Genomic DNA, 13583 nt, shown 5'->3' on the forward strand with positions numbered 1-13583 from the left:
AGCCATTCTAACAATCTTCTCTCAAAAGAAAATTGGGATCAATTGTGGCCCTTTCTTTGGCAAACCATTTTACAAGGTACCATATTTAAGTAAAACTCAGTAATCATTCATTGTGTAAACATTCGAGAACACAGAATATTTCAATTGTTTATTTTAAAACTGGCTTCCTCTGTCTATTTCACCTAAAACTGTTATGAAGAGAGTACAGGGAGAATGGTGCGATATGTTTGCCTGCCAGGTTCGAATTCCTTTTTTAACTTTCATCATTCCACCCTCACTTATAAAAATGTGGCTGTTAAGTACTAGTTACTGTATCAGACACTTGATATGGAATATTACAGCAACAAACAAGAAACACAGTGCCTATCCATAGAGAACATTACTAAAGCAGCTACTGGAGGCAGGCATTACAAATTTTGTAAGGAAAGCTTGCCTCTACCCACACCAATCTTATTAGGTGTTATTATTTCCTAATCTGAAGAAACCTGCTTAGCAACTACCCTGTCCAAGCTCAAACACACTGGGAAACTTGGTTTGAAATGTAACTCAGAGTTTCATGTTTGATTTTCTACACAATCTACCTCCAAGTAGAATTTTTACATTCAAATATAATTTTACTTCAAGTTCTGTTCTGGGCATTCAAATGTGAACACGATGACAGACCTTAACTTTTATGCCAGGAAAATAAAGTACACTAAAACTTTCTATGATACAGATTTGGGTTGCTATGGGAGTTCATAAGAAAAATCTGGGGGCTGGGAATATGGCCTAGAGGCAAGAGTGCTTGCCTCCTATACATGAAGCCATGGGTTCGATTCCCCAGCACCACATACATAGAAAATGGCCAGAAGTGGCACTGTGGCTCAAGTGGCAGAGTACTAGCCAGAAGCCAAGGACAGTGCTCAGGCCCTGAGTCCAAGGCCCAGGACTGGCAAAAAAAAAACAAAAAAATCTGAAAAGAATCCTCTTATAAATCTTCCCAATCAATTCAACTACTCATTAAGTTTTGAAAAGATAGAAAGTAAACATTTTTGGTAAATAGTAAGTGAAACCATTTTCTAAAGGTGTAAGAACACAATTAAAGAAATCTACAGATAAGTTACAGGAGCCATACCTAGTACTCTACCACTTGAGCAAAAGCTCAGGGACAGTGTCCAGACCCTGAGTTCAAGCACCAGAATTGGCAAAAAAACAAACAACAACAACAAAAAGTACTAATGTTTGAACTCAAAGCCTCAGCTGGCTTGCTTGCTAGGCTAGTGCTCTACCTCTTGAACCATGTTTGAAGCATTGTCTTTGTCTTTTGCCAGTTACTTTGAAGATGAAGCCTCACGTACTTTTCTGCCCTACTGGTTTCCAACCGTGATCCTCCCATCTCCAGTCTTTGTAGTATAGCTAAGATTACAGACATAAGCCACCAGTCTCTGGCTGAAATCACTTCCAACTTACAATTTAGGATGATGGGTTAACCACAAGATAACCCCTATGTTACTCAAGAGGCATTTATATTTAAATTCATCAGTGGATCTGTCATTATTTTCCTTTAGAACAACAGAAAACACCAAGGTATTTATGGAGATAACTAACAAGGCCAAATGTACAAAGGAAAGACTATGAGTCAAGTTTATAAAAAGTATGTGGGGCTGGGAATATGGCCTAGTGGTAGAGTGCTTGCCTCGTATACATGAAGCCCTGGGATTGATTCCTCAGCACAGAAAAAGCCAGAAGGGGCGCTGTGGCTCAAGTGGTAGAGTGCTGACCTTGAGCCAAAAGAAGCCAGGGACAGTGCTCAGGCCAAGTTCAAGCCCAAGACGGGCAAAAAAACCCAAAAGTGTACCTGTGTGTGTGTATATGTGTGTGTGTACATGCATATGTGTGTATCCAACACATGCATGTGCTAACACTGGAGGAGTATAGCCCCTGAGCTTTTTTGCTCAAAACTAGCACTCTAACACTTGAATCAAAGCCCTACTTTTTAGCTCTCTGGTGGTTACTTGGGGATGAGTCTCACGGACTTTCCTGCCTGGGCTGGCTTCAAGCCAGCTCCTATCTCAGCCTCCTGAGTATCTAGGATTATAGCCATGAGCCAGTGGCCCCTTTGAATTAAGTTATAGCCAAGTAGTCTGTCCCCATGGGAAAAAAGTGGCAATACTCATTTTTAAAAATATGTAAAAGAGGACAGTATAGATAGCTTATGTGAGTTAAGAGAAAACCCTCAAAAAGTAAAATGAAATTATTATAACAATAACAAATTCTTACCATCAAAACATGAAAGACTTCCAAAATGGTTCGTGTAATATCACTACATCAATTAGGAAAATGACATTTTGCTTGCATGTTAAAACCCCAAACAATACATTTATTATAAATTGGAAACTGCCCTCTTTGTTATCACATCATGTTGCTAGTGAAGAAATGTACACCTTTGATAATAAAGCCAAAAAACACTCAAAAGAAGTAATTTTAACTATAATTCAGAGCTTGAATAATGGTTTTCTTCAAAAGTGCAGTTGAACCATTAGACCTGTCAGTCTGCCTTCATGTCCAGCTTAGACCAAAAAAGTAAGCCCAGGAACCATGGAGTTCTGAGAAGAAATAAACCACACAAAGGAACAGGGGTTGATGGACAGGATCTGACTAGAAGCAATCTTACCTTGGGTGTTACCATATCCTGCTTCTCCCCTAACCCACTGACAATCACCATTCCCTTTGCCCACTAAACAAACTAAAATTAAGTAAGAGTCATTTTTAACTCACTTCTTAACTTGACCTGCCTGGTTCTGCGACTCTAGTTGACATTATTAAAGGTTCACATTATTTATTGCTCTTTTACAGGAAGAATGCAGGAAAAATTCTTTTGTATTTTGGTTTGAATATGTCCTCCAAAGTTAACATGTAAGAAATGTCATTCCCATTTTTTTTTCTTTTTTTGTTGCCAGTCCTGGGGTTTGAACTCAGGGCTTGGGCACTGTCCCTGAAAGCCACAGCACCATTTCTGGCCTTTTCTGTGTATGTGGTACTGAGGAATCGAACTCAAGGCCTCATGCATGCTATGCAAGCATGCTACCACTAAGCCACCTTCCCAGCCCCAGTAATTCCCATTTGGGAGGTGCTTAGGTCACAGGGCCCTATACTCATGAGTGGAGTAATGTTACTGTGAGACTGGATTATATTCAAATCACATTTGACCACCTCTCTAACCCTCGAATACAGGCAACTTTTTGCCCAGGGATATCTAGCATGGGTTTTGGTGCAGAAAGATCTACTAGCCAGACTGGTAGCAGGGCTCAAGTGGTAGAGCAGCAGCCATGAGCAAGAAAGCCAAGCTAGAGTGCAAAGCTATGAGGTCAGTATCAGCACTAAATAAATTCCTATTTTAAAAGAGAGAAGGGTAGAGGGGAGGTAGGAAGGGGGGAGGGAGGGAGGAGGGGAGGGAAGGAGAAAGTGATAGATCTACCAGATATAAACATCTTGGACCTCTCAGCCTACAGAATTATAAAAAATAAATAAAAATAGGGGGCTGGGTATATATGGCTTAGCAGTAGAGCGCTTGCCTTGTATGCATGAAGCCCTGGGTTCAATTCCTCAGCACCACATATACAGCAAAAGCTAGAAGTAGCACTGTGGCTCAAGTGGTAGAGTGCTAGCCTTGAGCAATAAGAAGTGAGGGACAGTGCTCAGGCCCTGAGTCCCAAGCCCCAGGACTGGCAAAAAAAAAAAAGAATTATAAAAAATAAACTTTTCCCATAAATTACACACCCTGTGATATTGTTACAGTAGCACAAAATGGACTAAGACATTCACCAATGACTTAGTTTGGTTCTGATAAACTTCAAGAATTAACTCTATTGTTCTGACCACTATACTCCAACTCCATTGCCTCCCATTCACAATACAGACCAAGCACAGGGTCTGGGCTGAGATGTATACAGGGTAGGTTTTCAGTGTGAATGCAGCCTGTAGCAAGTAACAGGAGACCAATAAGCTCTTTATTCTGAAACAGAAATACTACTTGTCCTGGGTCAGCTCTTTTAAACCTGGACAGCCTCCAAGGATCTAAGACTTATTGTATTTTCATAGCATCCTCCTGACTGACCCTCGTTTGTCTCTCACTTCTCACTTGACCTGCCTGGTTCTGTGACTCAAAAGTTGACCTTATTCAAGGTTCACATAATTGTTCTTTTCCAGGGAGAATGCAGAGAGAGATCTTTTGTTTGTTCAAGTTGCAAGTAATGAGGGAGGAAGGAGGGGAAAGGACAGAAAAGAGCTGGGCAGTACAAAGAAGGGACAGAGAGCAAAGGAAGAGAGACAAAACTGGAGCCAAGAGAACAATAATAAGAGTTTAAGAAAGCTTGCTTGAGGGAGTGTCAGAGCCATCAAGGCAAAAAGAAACAAAAGAGCAATGAAGGATCTAGATACCATAAAAGGGCAATTGTCCACTGCCTAGCAAATCAAATCTGGTCAATCCCAAGTACAGAAATGCTTTCATTGGAATACATAACTTTTCTTCTGTGGAATATGAACACAGATAACATTAACCTTTCCCTATTCATTGTAAATTATGATGTAAACTACTTCCAAATAGTTCCAAGTCTTCTTAATCAAAACCAAACTAAACACATATGTGCACATGCCACGCTCACACCTCTGTGCTTTCAGTTATTCTATAGCTTTACACCTCACATCTGTCAAATGGGAATGTGGGAGAGCTCTTTTGAAGCAAGGGTTAGGGTAGAGAAACACCTTAAGCACAATTCTCATTAAAGTCAGTGCACATTCAACACAGACTTTTCAGTCTGCATGCACCGGGGACCTATTTAAGACCTCCAAAACAGAAAAAGCCAGAAGTGGTGCTGTGGTAGAGAGCTAGCCTTGAGAAAAAGAAGCTTAGGGGCAATGCCAAGGCTCTGAGTTCAAGCCCCAGGACTGGCAAAAATAAATAAATAATAATTAAAATAAAATTGTATTTTAAAAAATATACTCATCAGAATCTCTGGCCATCCTCAATAAATCTACAAATTATCTGTTGTTACAAGGATATTGTAGTAGGCATAGACACTATTCCAAGAAAAATAAATGTTTAAGTGTCATCAAAATCCTTACAAAAACTAATGTTTAAATGTTTGGCAAATATATGAAATAAATGCAATGTATGTTTAATTTTTGTAACACTAAACTTTACCTTCTGAATTAAAGCATTGTTAGACAAGTCCTAACACTGGGCTGGGAATGTGGCTTAGTGGTAGAGGGCTTGACTAGCATTCATGAAGCCCTGGGTTTGATTCCTCAGTAGCACGTAAACAGAAAAGGCTGGTACTGGTGCTGTGGCTCTAGTGGTAGAGTGCTAACATGTTTATGCTATCACATATTTCATATGTAAGTCTGACTTTTTTCCAGGCCACCCTCACAGCCTGTCAAGATAACAAAATAAATAGTAAGTATGAAACGTGAGTCTTCCAAAAAGAACAGAAGTTTGTTTCTAGCTGGATGCCAGTGGCTGAGATCTGAGGGTGGTGGTTTGAAGCCAGCCAGGGCAGGAAAGTTCATGAGACTTCTATCTCCAATCAACTTCTCAGAAAAAGCAGGAAATGGTGCTGTGGCTCAAGTGGTAAAGTGCTAGCTTTGAGCAAAAGAAGCTTAGGGACAGTGCGTAGGCCCAAAGTTCAAGCCCCAGAAAAAAAGCCAGCAGGGGAAAAAAAAATGTTTGTTTCTTAAGTTTGGCTAGGTACCAAAATATTCTGCAAATTTCAAACAAAATAAATGAAAGCCCTTTTGCTACCCCAGAAAAAAAACAATTTTAATCTGAACATTGAACACTATCATGAAATAACTATGTTTGAGACTTTCTTCTTTGGAGGATAAAATCTATTATGTCATCAGATATAGAATTCTGGGATGAGATGGATGGCTGCCATGGCTAGTAAGTAGATGATTTTCTTAGAGCAGAGTATTTTAATATTAAGTATTTTTCTCTTAGCTTTAAGCTCCATTAGAAATTTAATTGTTGTCATGTCAAAAGGTCATAGCATATGGTAGCCTGACTAAAATAATGGACTATACCAGTGTATTCCTAGCCAATTTTTCTGCTCATGACTTTAATTTCTATCTTCCCAACATATGTGCATTCATTTTCTAAAAGATAAAGCATTATGCCAGGTACTAGTGAATCATGACTATAACCAGGTGTGAGATCTGAGGATCACAGTTCAAAGCCAGTCCAGGCAGGAAAACTTGTGAGACTTTTTTCTTCTTCTTTTATTTATTTATTTTCTTAGAAAGAAAGAAAACTAAAGAAATGTACTCATTACTACTTGACTTACGAAACGTTAAGCCCGCTTCACAATACCTTAAGAACACAGAACTACGGAATGAGTTTAAAGAGAGGGGGAAAATACCCTCCTTGTAATAAAGGAACCATTTAGCCATTGGACACCTCATCCAGACCCTTTCCCTGACAGTCTGGTAGGAAACTGGCTGGCTGTCCATCTGTCCATCCATCCCTCCCTCCATCCCTCTTCCTCTCTGAGTAGACAGGACTACAGGCATGGAACACTGGACCCCTGACTTCAAAAAAGTTTTCCTGTGAGACTCTTTATCTCCAATTAACTAACAAAAAAAGCCAGAATTAGAGCTGTGGCTCAAGTGGTACAGGGTTATAAGCCTTGAGCAAAAAGCTCAGGTACAGCACCCAGGACCTACACACACAAAAAAAGAATTCTAAACTTATATAACATTAACAAATTCAGCATTATATCTGGTTGCCTGACTTTTAACATACTTTAAGAAAAAGTTAATTTGTTAAACTGAAATCTTCTTGTACAACTACTTAAAATAAAATTTAAAATATAAAAAACTCAGTAGCAATCACATAAGTACAAAAATTGTCTCCAAGATGTCAAAGAAAGTTTTGATTAATTAAAAATACAATTTTATAAACATAAAACCTTAAAAAATTTTCGGTGGCTAAGTAGGTATTATAAAGCCCAGAATAGTACTACTACTACTGGCAAATAACAGTGAACCTACATACCATAAATATGATTAACATGTACATATATGAATATATATGAATAAACAAGTCATAACATTTGTATTTAAAAATCATTCATTTGGGGGCTGGGGATATGGCCTAGTGGCAAGAGTGCTTGCCTTGAATACATGAAGCCCTGGGTTCAATTAGCACAGCATATACAGAAAATGGCCAGAAGTTGTGCTGTGGTTCAAGTGGTAGAGTGCTAGCCTTGAGCAAAAAGAAGCCAGGGGCAGTGCTCAGGCCCTGAGTCCAAAGCCCAGGACTGGGGGGGAGGGGGGGGGGGCGGGGGAAGGATTTAGGGGCTGGGAATGTGGCCTAGTGGTAGATCACTTGCCTAGCCGTAGAGCGCTTGCATAGCATGCATGAAGCCCTGGGTTCGATTCCCCAGCACCACATACACAGAAAAAGCCTGAAGTGGCGCTGTGGCTCATGTGGCAGAGTGCTAGCCTTGAGCAAAAAGAAGCCAGGGACAGTGCTCAGGCCCTGAGTCCAAGGCCCAGGACTGGCAACAAAAACAAAACCAAACAAACAAAAATCATTCATTTTGGGAAGGGGATTCGAAGGGGAATGAAGGAGGAGGTAACAAGTTGGATAAAAAATGTACTCATTGCCTTATGTATGAAACTGTAACCTCTCTATATATCACTGTAAAAATAAATGAAACCAAAATCATTTATTTTCCTCCAAGAGAAATTTCTTTTAAAAGGATGAAACTGTATTATGAATGCCTAGAATCTTTTATCTGGTCAAAGTAATAACCCAACGAAAAATGCAAGCAAATGTTTCCTATTCGGACTACCATGAAGTGACAGAAAAAAGCTAGTCTATGATGTAAGCCAGAAAGATAATGACATACAGACTAACATTTGAATAATCACTGAACTATTTGGAAAAAAAAAATTATAGCCCATTACCATTAAAACCTAAGGAAAATTTCTACCCTTGCATCTCTTATAACCTTATCTCAAAAGGGAAAAAAAAAAATTCAATGATAAAGCATATGCTTTTTTAACAAAAAACTACCACAAATCCATAATCATTTTTGCAATATAAATGCTAGAGTATCAAAATATGTAATAACTAAGTATAGAATTATGAGTGTTGACTCTATTCATGACTTTGGGTCACTGGGAGATTTCTAAAAGCATACCTTTTAATCCACGCCATGGTACTTCAAGAACATGTTAAGGTAAGTCACAGCTTGGAACACTTCGATGCACCTCAAAACACCTCAGCCAGAATATCTGTATCATTCTCCTTTCCTTTTGAGATCATAACGGTTCCGAAGAACTATAATGCTTCCATTTGAATGATAGGCTCATAATTTCAATGACTTAAAAACAAAAACAAAAAAAAATGACTTAAGTGTTGATCTGTTAAGCCACTAGTACAGTGTTAACTGGCTGCCATGACTAAGAAAAACAAAACTGCTGCTGCTACTACTACACCACCATTTCAAAACTGAATCCTATGAATGAAAAGTACAAGCATTAGCCCTTACTATAGAGATCTCGTAGTTAGTGAAACCCCACAAATCCCTTTGACTCAATTATGCCTTAACTTTTTTTTCCTCAAAGAAGGTAAATAACCTATCTTGCTAGGACAACCATTCTATCTGTGTTGAATGAAAGCTGGGATTCTACAATACACTGAAGACACTGGCCAGAATTTCCTTCAAACGATGCTTCTCTTAGTGTTATGTACTATTACTGAATCATTTAATTGCATGCATGGAAGTCATTAAAAATTGAAAACAAGTTCCAATTTCTAAAGCTTATTTCTATTAATAAAATGCACATAAATGAACAGATTGTTGGCTATGATAATGTGAAACAAATATTTAGTCTTCATTCCTGTTTCCTGGCATACAACCTCTAAAACCCTTACAATGTTCTAAGTGACTTGTCTTTGTATATGTTAATGAGTTAAGTGAGCAGTAGCAACCCCTAGGTAGCTTCAGGATACAGGCTGGTCACCAGAAAGAACAAGGCAGGATTAGAGGTTTGGTTGGAAGGGAATAGGGAGTGAAAGTCAAATTGATTATAAATAAATAAATTTGATCAATGAAACCTATGTAATGAAATATCCACCGAAACACAAAAGGTAGCTGGGTGCTGACGGCTCACATTTATAATCCTAGCTACTTGGGGAACAGACCTGAGGGTTGCAGCTTGAAGTCAGCCAGAGTAGGAAAATCCTTGAGACTCTTATTAATCACCAAAAAGCAAGAAGCAGAACTGTGGCTCAAGTAAGTGGTAGAGCACTGCTTTGAGCAAAAAAGCTCAGGGACAGCATCCAGGCCATGAGTTCAAGGACCACCACCACCAACAACAAAAACCAGGACAGTGCCGAAGTCCTGAGTTGAAGCCCCAGGGCCAGAGCATGCACACAAACACATGCACGCGCATACACACAAACAAGAACACGATTCAGACCGCATCCAGATAAACCCAAGAAGTAGAGAGGTTCCTGGAGGGTATGATGTACCCATGAGAACAGCCCTTCTCCCCTAAGATGCCCTACTCATCTCTTCATCTAGTGTTCATCAGTAACTACTTTGTAATATCCTTCATAATAAACATAATAAACCAGTAAACATAAGTGTTCTCCAGTTCTGTGAGCTGCTCTAGCAATTTAATCGATCTTGAGAGTGATGGAGCCTTGGTGTATATACCTCATCTATCAGAAGCATAAGCACAGGTAACACAACCTGGAGCTTATGACTAGTATCTGAAGGGAAGGCAGTCATTGAGACTGTGGAGGTCTGTCTTATGCTATGCCTAGGTAGTGTCAGAACGGAATTTATTTTGGATACCCAAATGGATGGGAAATTGCTGATTGGTTGGGGAGAAAAGGCTTATCAAAGAAGTTTCTGTGTTAATGCTGTCAGGCAGAGGAAAACCTGCTTGCTTCAAAATGACTAGCCATCAAGTTTTACTGCCACTTTGCGATTGCTTTCCTCTTAACCTCACTCTAACTTCTTTATATTAAAAAATTAAACATACTAAAATTATTAACATTATTAAAATACAGTAAGAATAATATGTATTATATTCTTGCATCTACTAAAAATTCACAATGCCTTTGCTTCATGTTTAACCTTGTAGTTTCCAGCAAGAATTGTATGAGTTAATTACACAAAGGAAGTAGCCAACAATTATCAATAAATATACACACTGTCATAAAGCAATTAAATCTTTTAAGTCTAGAATGGGAAGATAAGTTTGTGGACAAGATGGGCTACAAATGTAGATCATTCTTCAGAGTTATTGTAGGATACCCTCACCCCACCAGAACAAAACAACAAAAACACTAGAACAGAAACAAGGGATCTGGTCCAATGAAATCACTGAATTATCACTGTCTTCAGCCAGAACCGTATTTTCAAACTAAGAACTTGTGGGGTACCATATTAGTACCCCATATTCCCTCTACTCTTTCTTAAAATCAGTTTATGGCTGTGTATGTGTATCTGTCTACTTGTCTGGAAAAACATCTGTCTCCTGGAAAAACACACTATTTCCTACAATCTGCTCCTCCCAATAAATATATCTTACATATAGCTACCAGATTTAATAGCTCCTCCCCTTCACACACAAACAAAATTAACCATCTTAGTCAAGATATAAATATATTATTAGATAAGGAAGAATGGAAACTAGTTCCATTGTGTTGCATGAAAAGAGAAAATAAGCACTCCCATAAAGGGTGAAAGTAGAGGTGTGGCTCAAGAGGCAGAGTGACAGTTTGAGTAAAAAGCTAAGCAAGGTAGGCCACAGGTATCTCATTACTGTAATACTGAAAAGGCTGATTTGAGGATCACAGTTCAAAGCCAGCCCTCACAGTAAAGCCCATGAGATTCTTATCTCCAATTAACCACCAAAAGCCAGAATTAGAGCTGTAGCTCAAATGATAGAGCGGTAGCTTTGAGCAAAAAAAGCTCAGGGACAGTACCCAGGTCATCAGTTCCATCCCCGGTACAGACATAAATATAATAAAAATAGTTGAACCCATCACTAAGGCTCAGTCAGTCAGATGAACACAGCCTGAGGGAAGAGCAGGTATTCTACAATGTGAGTTAATAATGGCTTCTCCTAGACTTGTCTCAGCACGTCATACGTTATGTGTGCCTAGTTAAGTAGTTTCATAGAAATAAACTAGTTTAATGTGTTTAGTCCTCAGAAAGCAAAGGAGGGCCTTTAAATAATCTGCAACAAAACAGATATTGGAAATAATATTAGTAATTCAAGCACAATGAATAAATAATACAAATGTGCCTCCTTTCCTTCTAGTATATCCTTTAAAAAGCTGGTCAGATGTAACAATTAAGAAGATAAATAACAGATAACTGAAACACATTTACATCTACCATCAACAATAAGCATTATATAAATTATGACTGAAAGATTAACATGACAGTAAAAATTATAACCACTAAGTTTCTGAAATATATGCATATCATTATCTTACAGAGGTTTATCTTTTCCTCACTAGCAAGGTTTAAATCAGTGATTTTCAATTCAGTACTTTGAAACTTTTCAATGAATTTAATCACAGGATTAGATGCCTAGTTTATTAAATAACAGTGCAATGGAGGAAAACATATACCATGTCTGAGAAAAGACTTGGTCTCCTCATAGTAAGAACAAAAATGTAACAAAAAATAATGGAGGGCTGAATGAATATGGCTTGTGGTACAGTGCTTGCTTAGCATGCAGGAAGCCCTGGGTTCGATTCCTCAGTATCATATAAACAGAAAAAGCCAGAAGTGGGGCTATGGCTCAAGTGGTAGAGTGCTAGCCTTGAACAAAAGAAGCTCAGGGACAGTGCCAGGCTCTGAGTTCAAGCCCCAGAACTGGCCCCCAAAAAATAAATAAATGACATGAAACAAAATACATTTCTCTATCAGCAATTTACTGCATACACAGAAAACACTGAAGATCATTAGAGTCTGGGGGACAGACCGGACTCTATTAGAAAAATTACATGTGGTAAATTTGCCATGAAGTTAGTAGATGATTTTACTAATACACTGTACCTCTGTGACTTAATGAAATGCAAAATTTTCAAAAAGCTACCGTCAGAAGAACATGCCCTCAACTGTAAACCCATTGTAAAAGTTATTTATTTATTAAATGTCTTTCAATGGCAAGCACACTTCTGGGTGAGACAAAAAGCACTAAATAAAAAGTCAAGACTGAGCTGAGGGTGTATAGCTCATTGGTATGCTTGCCTAGCACGTGCAAGGCCTTGGATTTGATGTCCAGCACCACATATATATAAAACAGCCAGAAGTGGCACTGTGGCTCAAGTGGCAGAGTGCTAGCCTTGAGCAAAAAGAAGCCAGGGAGTGCTCAGGCCCTGAGTTCAAGCCCCAGGACTGGAAAAAAAAATTAGTAAGCATTATCTGCTACACAAATGACTAAGATTTTTGAAAAAAGCATGTATGAGTGGCTGGAGATATGGCCTAGTGGCAAGAGTGCTTGCCTCATATACATGAGGCCCTGGGTTCGATTCCCCAGCACCACATATACAGAAAATGGCCAGAAGTGGCGCTGTGGCTCAAGTGGCAGAGTGCTAGCCTTGAGCAAAAAGAAGCTAGGGACAGTGCTCAGGCCCTGAGTCCAAGCCCCAGGACTGGCCAAAAAAAAAAAAAAAGCATGTATGATTCCATCACATAAGACATTTATTCGTTGTTCTTTCATTAACAACCTAAGAAATTAAAAAAAGAATCACACACAAAGAACTACAGATGTCACAGATATGATTAGTGCTGTGAAAGAACACATTTTTAGGAGACAGTGAGAAATCATGAAGATCTGTTGTGACATAAATAGGTTAATACTCTGATGATGAAATGGTTAAAAAGCAAAACTTGACAGGTTAGTTGATCTCTCTATAATACTAAATAGCCCCCAAATTTGTGACTGATTTTAATATAAACAATTCAATTTTTATGCTATGCACATATTCCTACATCCATTTTAGTATCTACAACACATGTTGTTACAGAGTGTGATCTTTCGAAAGTATACTAAATGTGATTGGGAAACCATTCAACATAAAACTGAACCTCAGTAGGCCTTATTAGGGACCAGTGCTAGGAAAGACATCTGTTTGATGGAAACAGTAGTTCTACTTCCCCTGTGATTGCAACTGTCAATGACAACTATGAAGTCCCAGAGAAGAAAACAAATTTTAACTGCTTTAAAACTTTAATTATGCATATAAACTGGCCAAGAAATTAAAGTTAAATGTTACACAAAGGGATTCTCTACCTCCCTAATATTTCTTGGCTAATTATTCCATTGGTAGCCTACAACTGTTCAGCTAAAATTTGGTTACAAACCAAAAGAAACTCAATAAGAATGCTTTGAGAAAAAGTAACTGTGTGTAGTTACTAACTACAAATCACACACACAAAAAAACCTGTTAGTTTTAAAAGGAGGAAAAAAAGAGAAGACTTAGAGGTGAGGTTCAGGTGGCAGAGTGTAAGAAAATGAGTGTCAGTGTCAGTTTGAGTCCAAAAAAGAAAGAAAGAAAAAAGAAA

General features: G+C 38.5%; 1 protein-coding gene and 1 pseudogene across 3 annotated transcripts in view; both read right to left on the reverse strand.

The window, feature by feature from the left end:
• The window catches only part of Rbpj (recombination signal binding protein for immunoglobulin kappa J region), a 61700-nt gene that overhangs the window by 36135 nt on the left and 11982 nt on the right, over window positions 1–13583 (reverse strand). Inside the window, exon 2 of one of the 3 annotated variants that reach the window (XM_048364919.1) lies at window positions 8184–8366. The exons of the other annotated variants lie outside the window; for them this stretch is intronic. Within the exon in view, the coding sequence (XP_048220876.1) occupies window positions 8184–8200 (17 nt within the window). The 5' untranslated portion in view covers window positions 8201–8366. The remainder of the gene's footprint in view (window positions 1–8183; window positions 8367–13583) is intronic. 3 annotated transcript variants of the gene reach the window in all.
• On the reverse strand, window positions 3874–3979 carry LOC125365085 (annotated as a pseudogene).

Source organism: Perognathus longimembris, chromosome 16 (genome assembly GCF_023159225.1).
Source record: "Perognathus longimembris pacificus isolate PPM17 chromosome 16, ASM2315922v1, whole genome shotgun sequence".
NCBI classification, from domain to species: domain Eukaryota; kingdom Metazoa; phylum Chordata; class Mammalia; order Rodentia; family Heteromyidae; genus Perognathus; species Perognathus longimembris.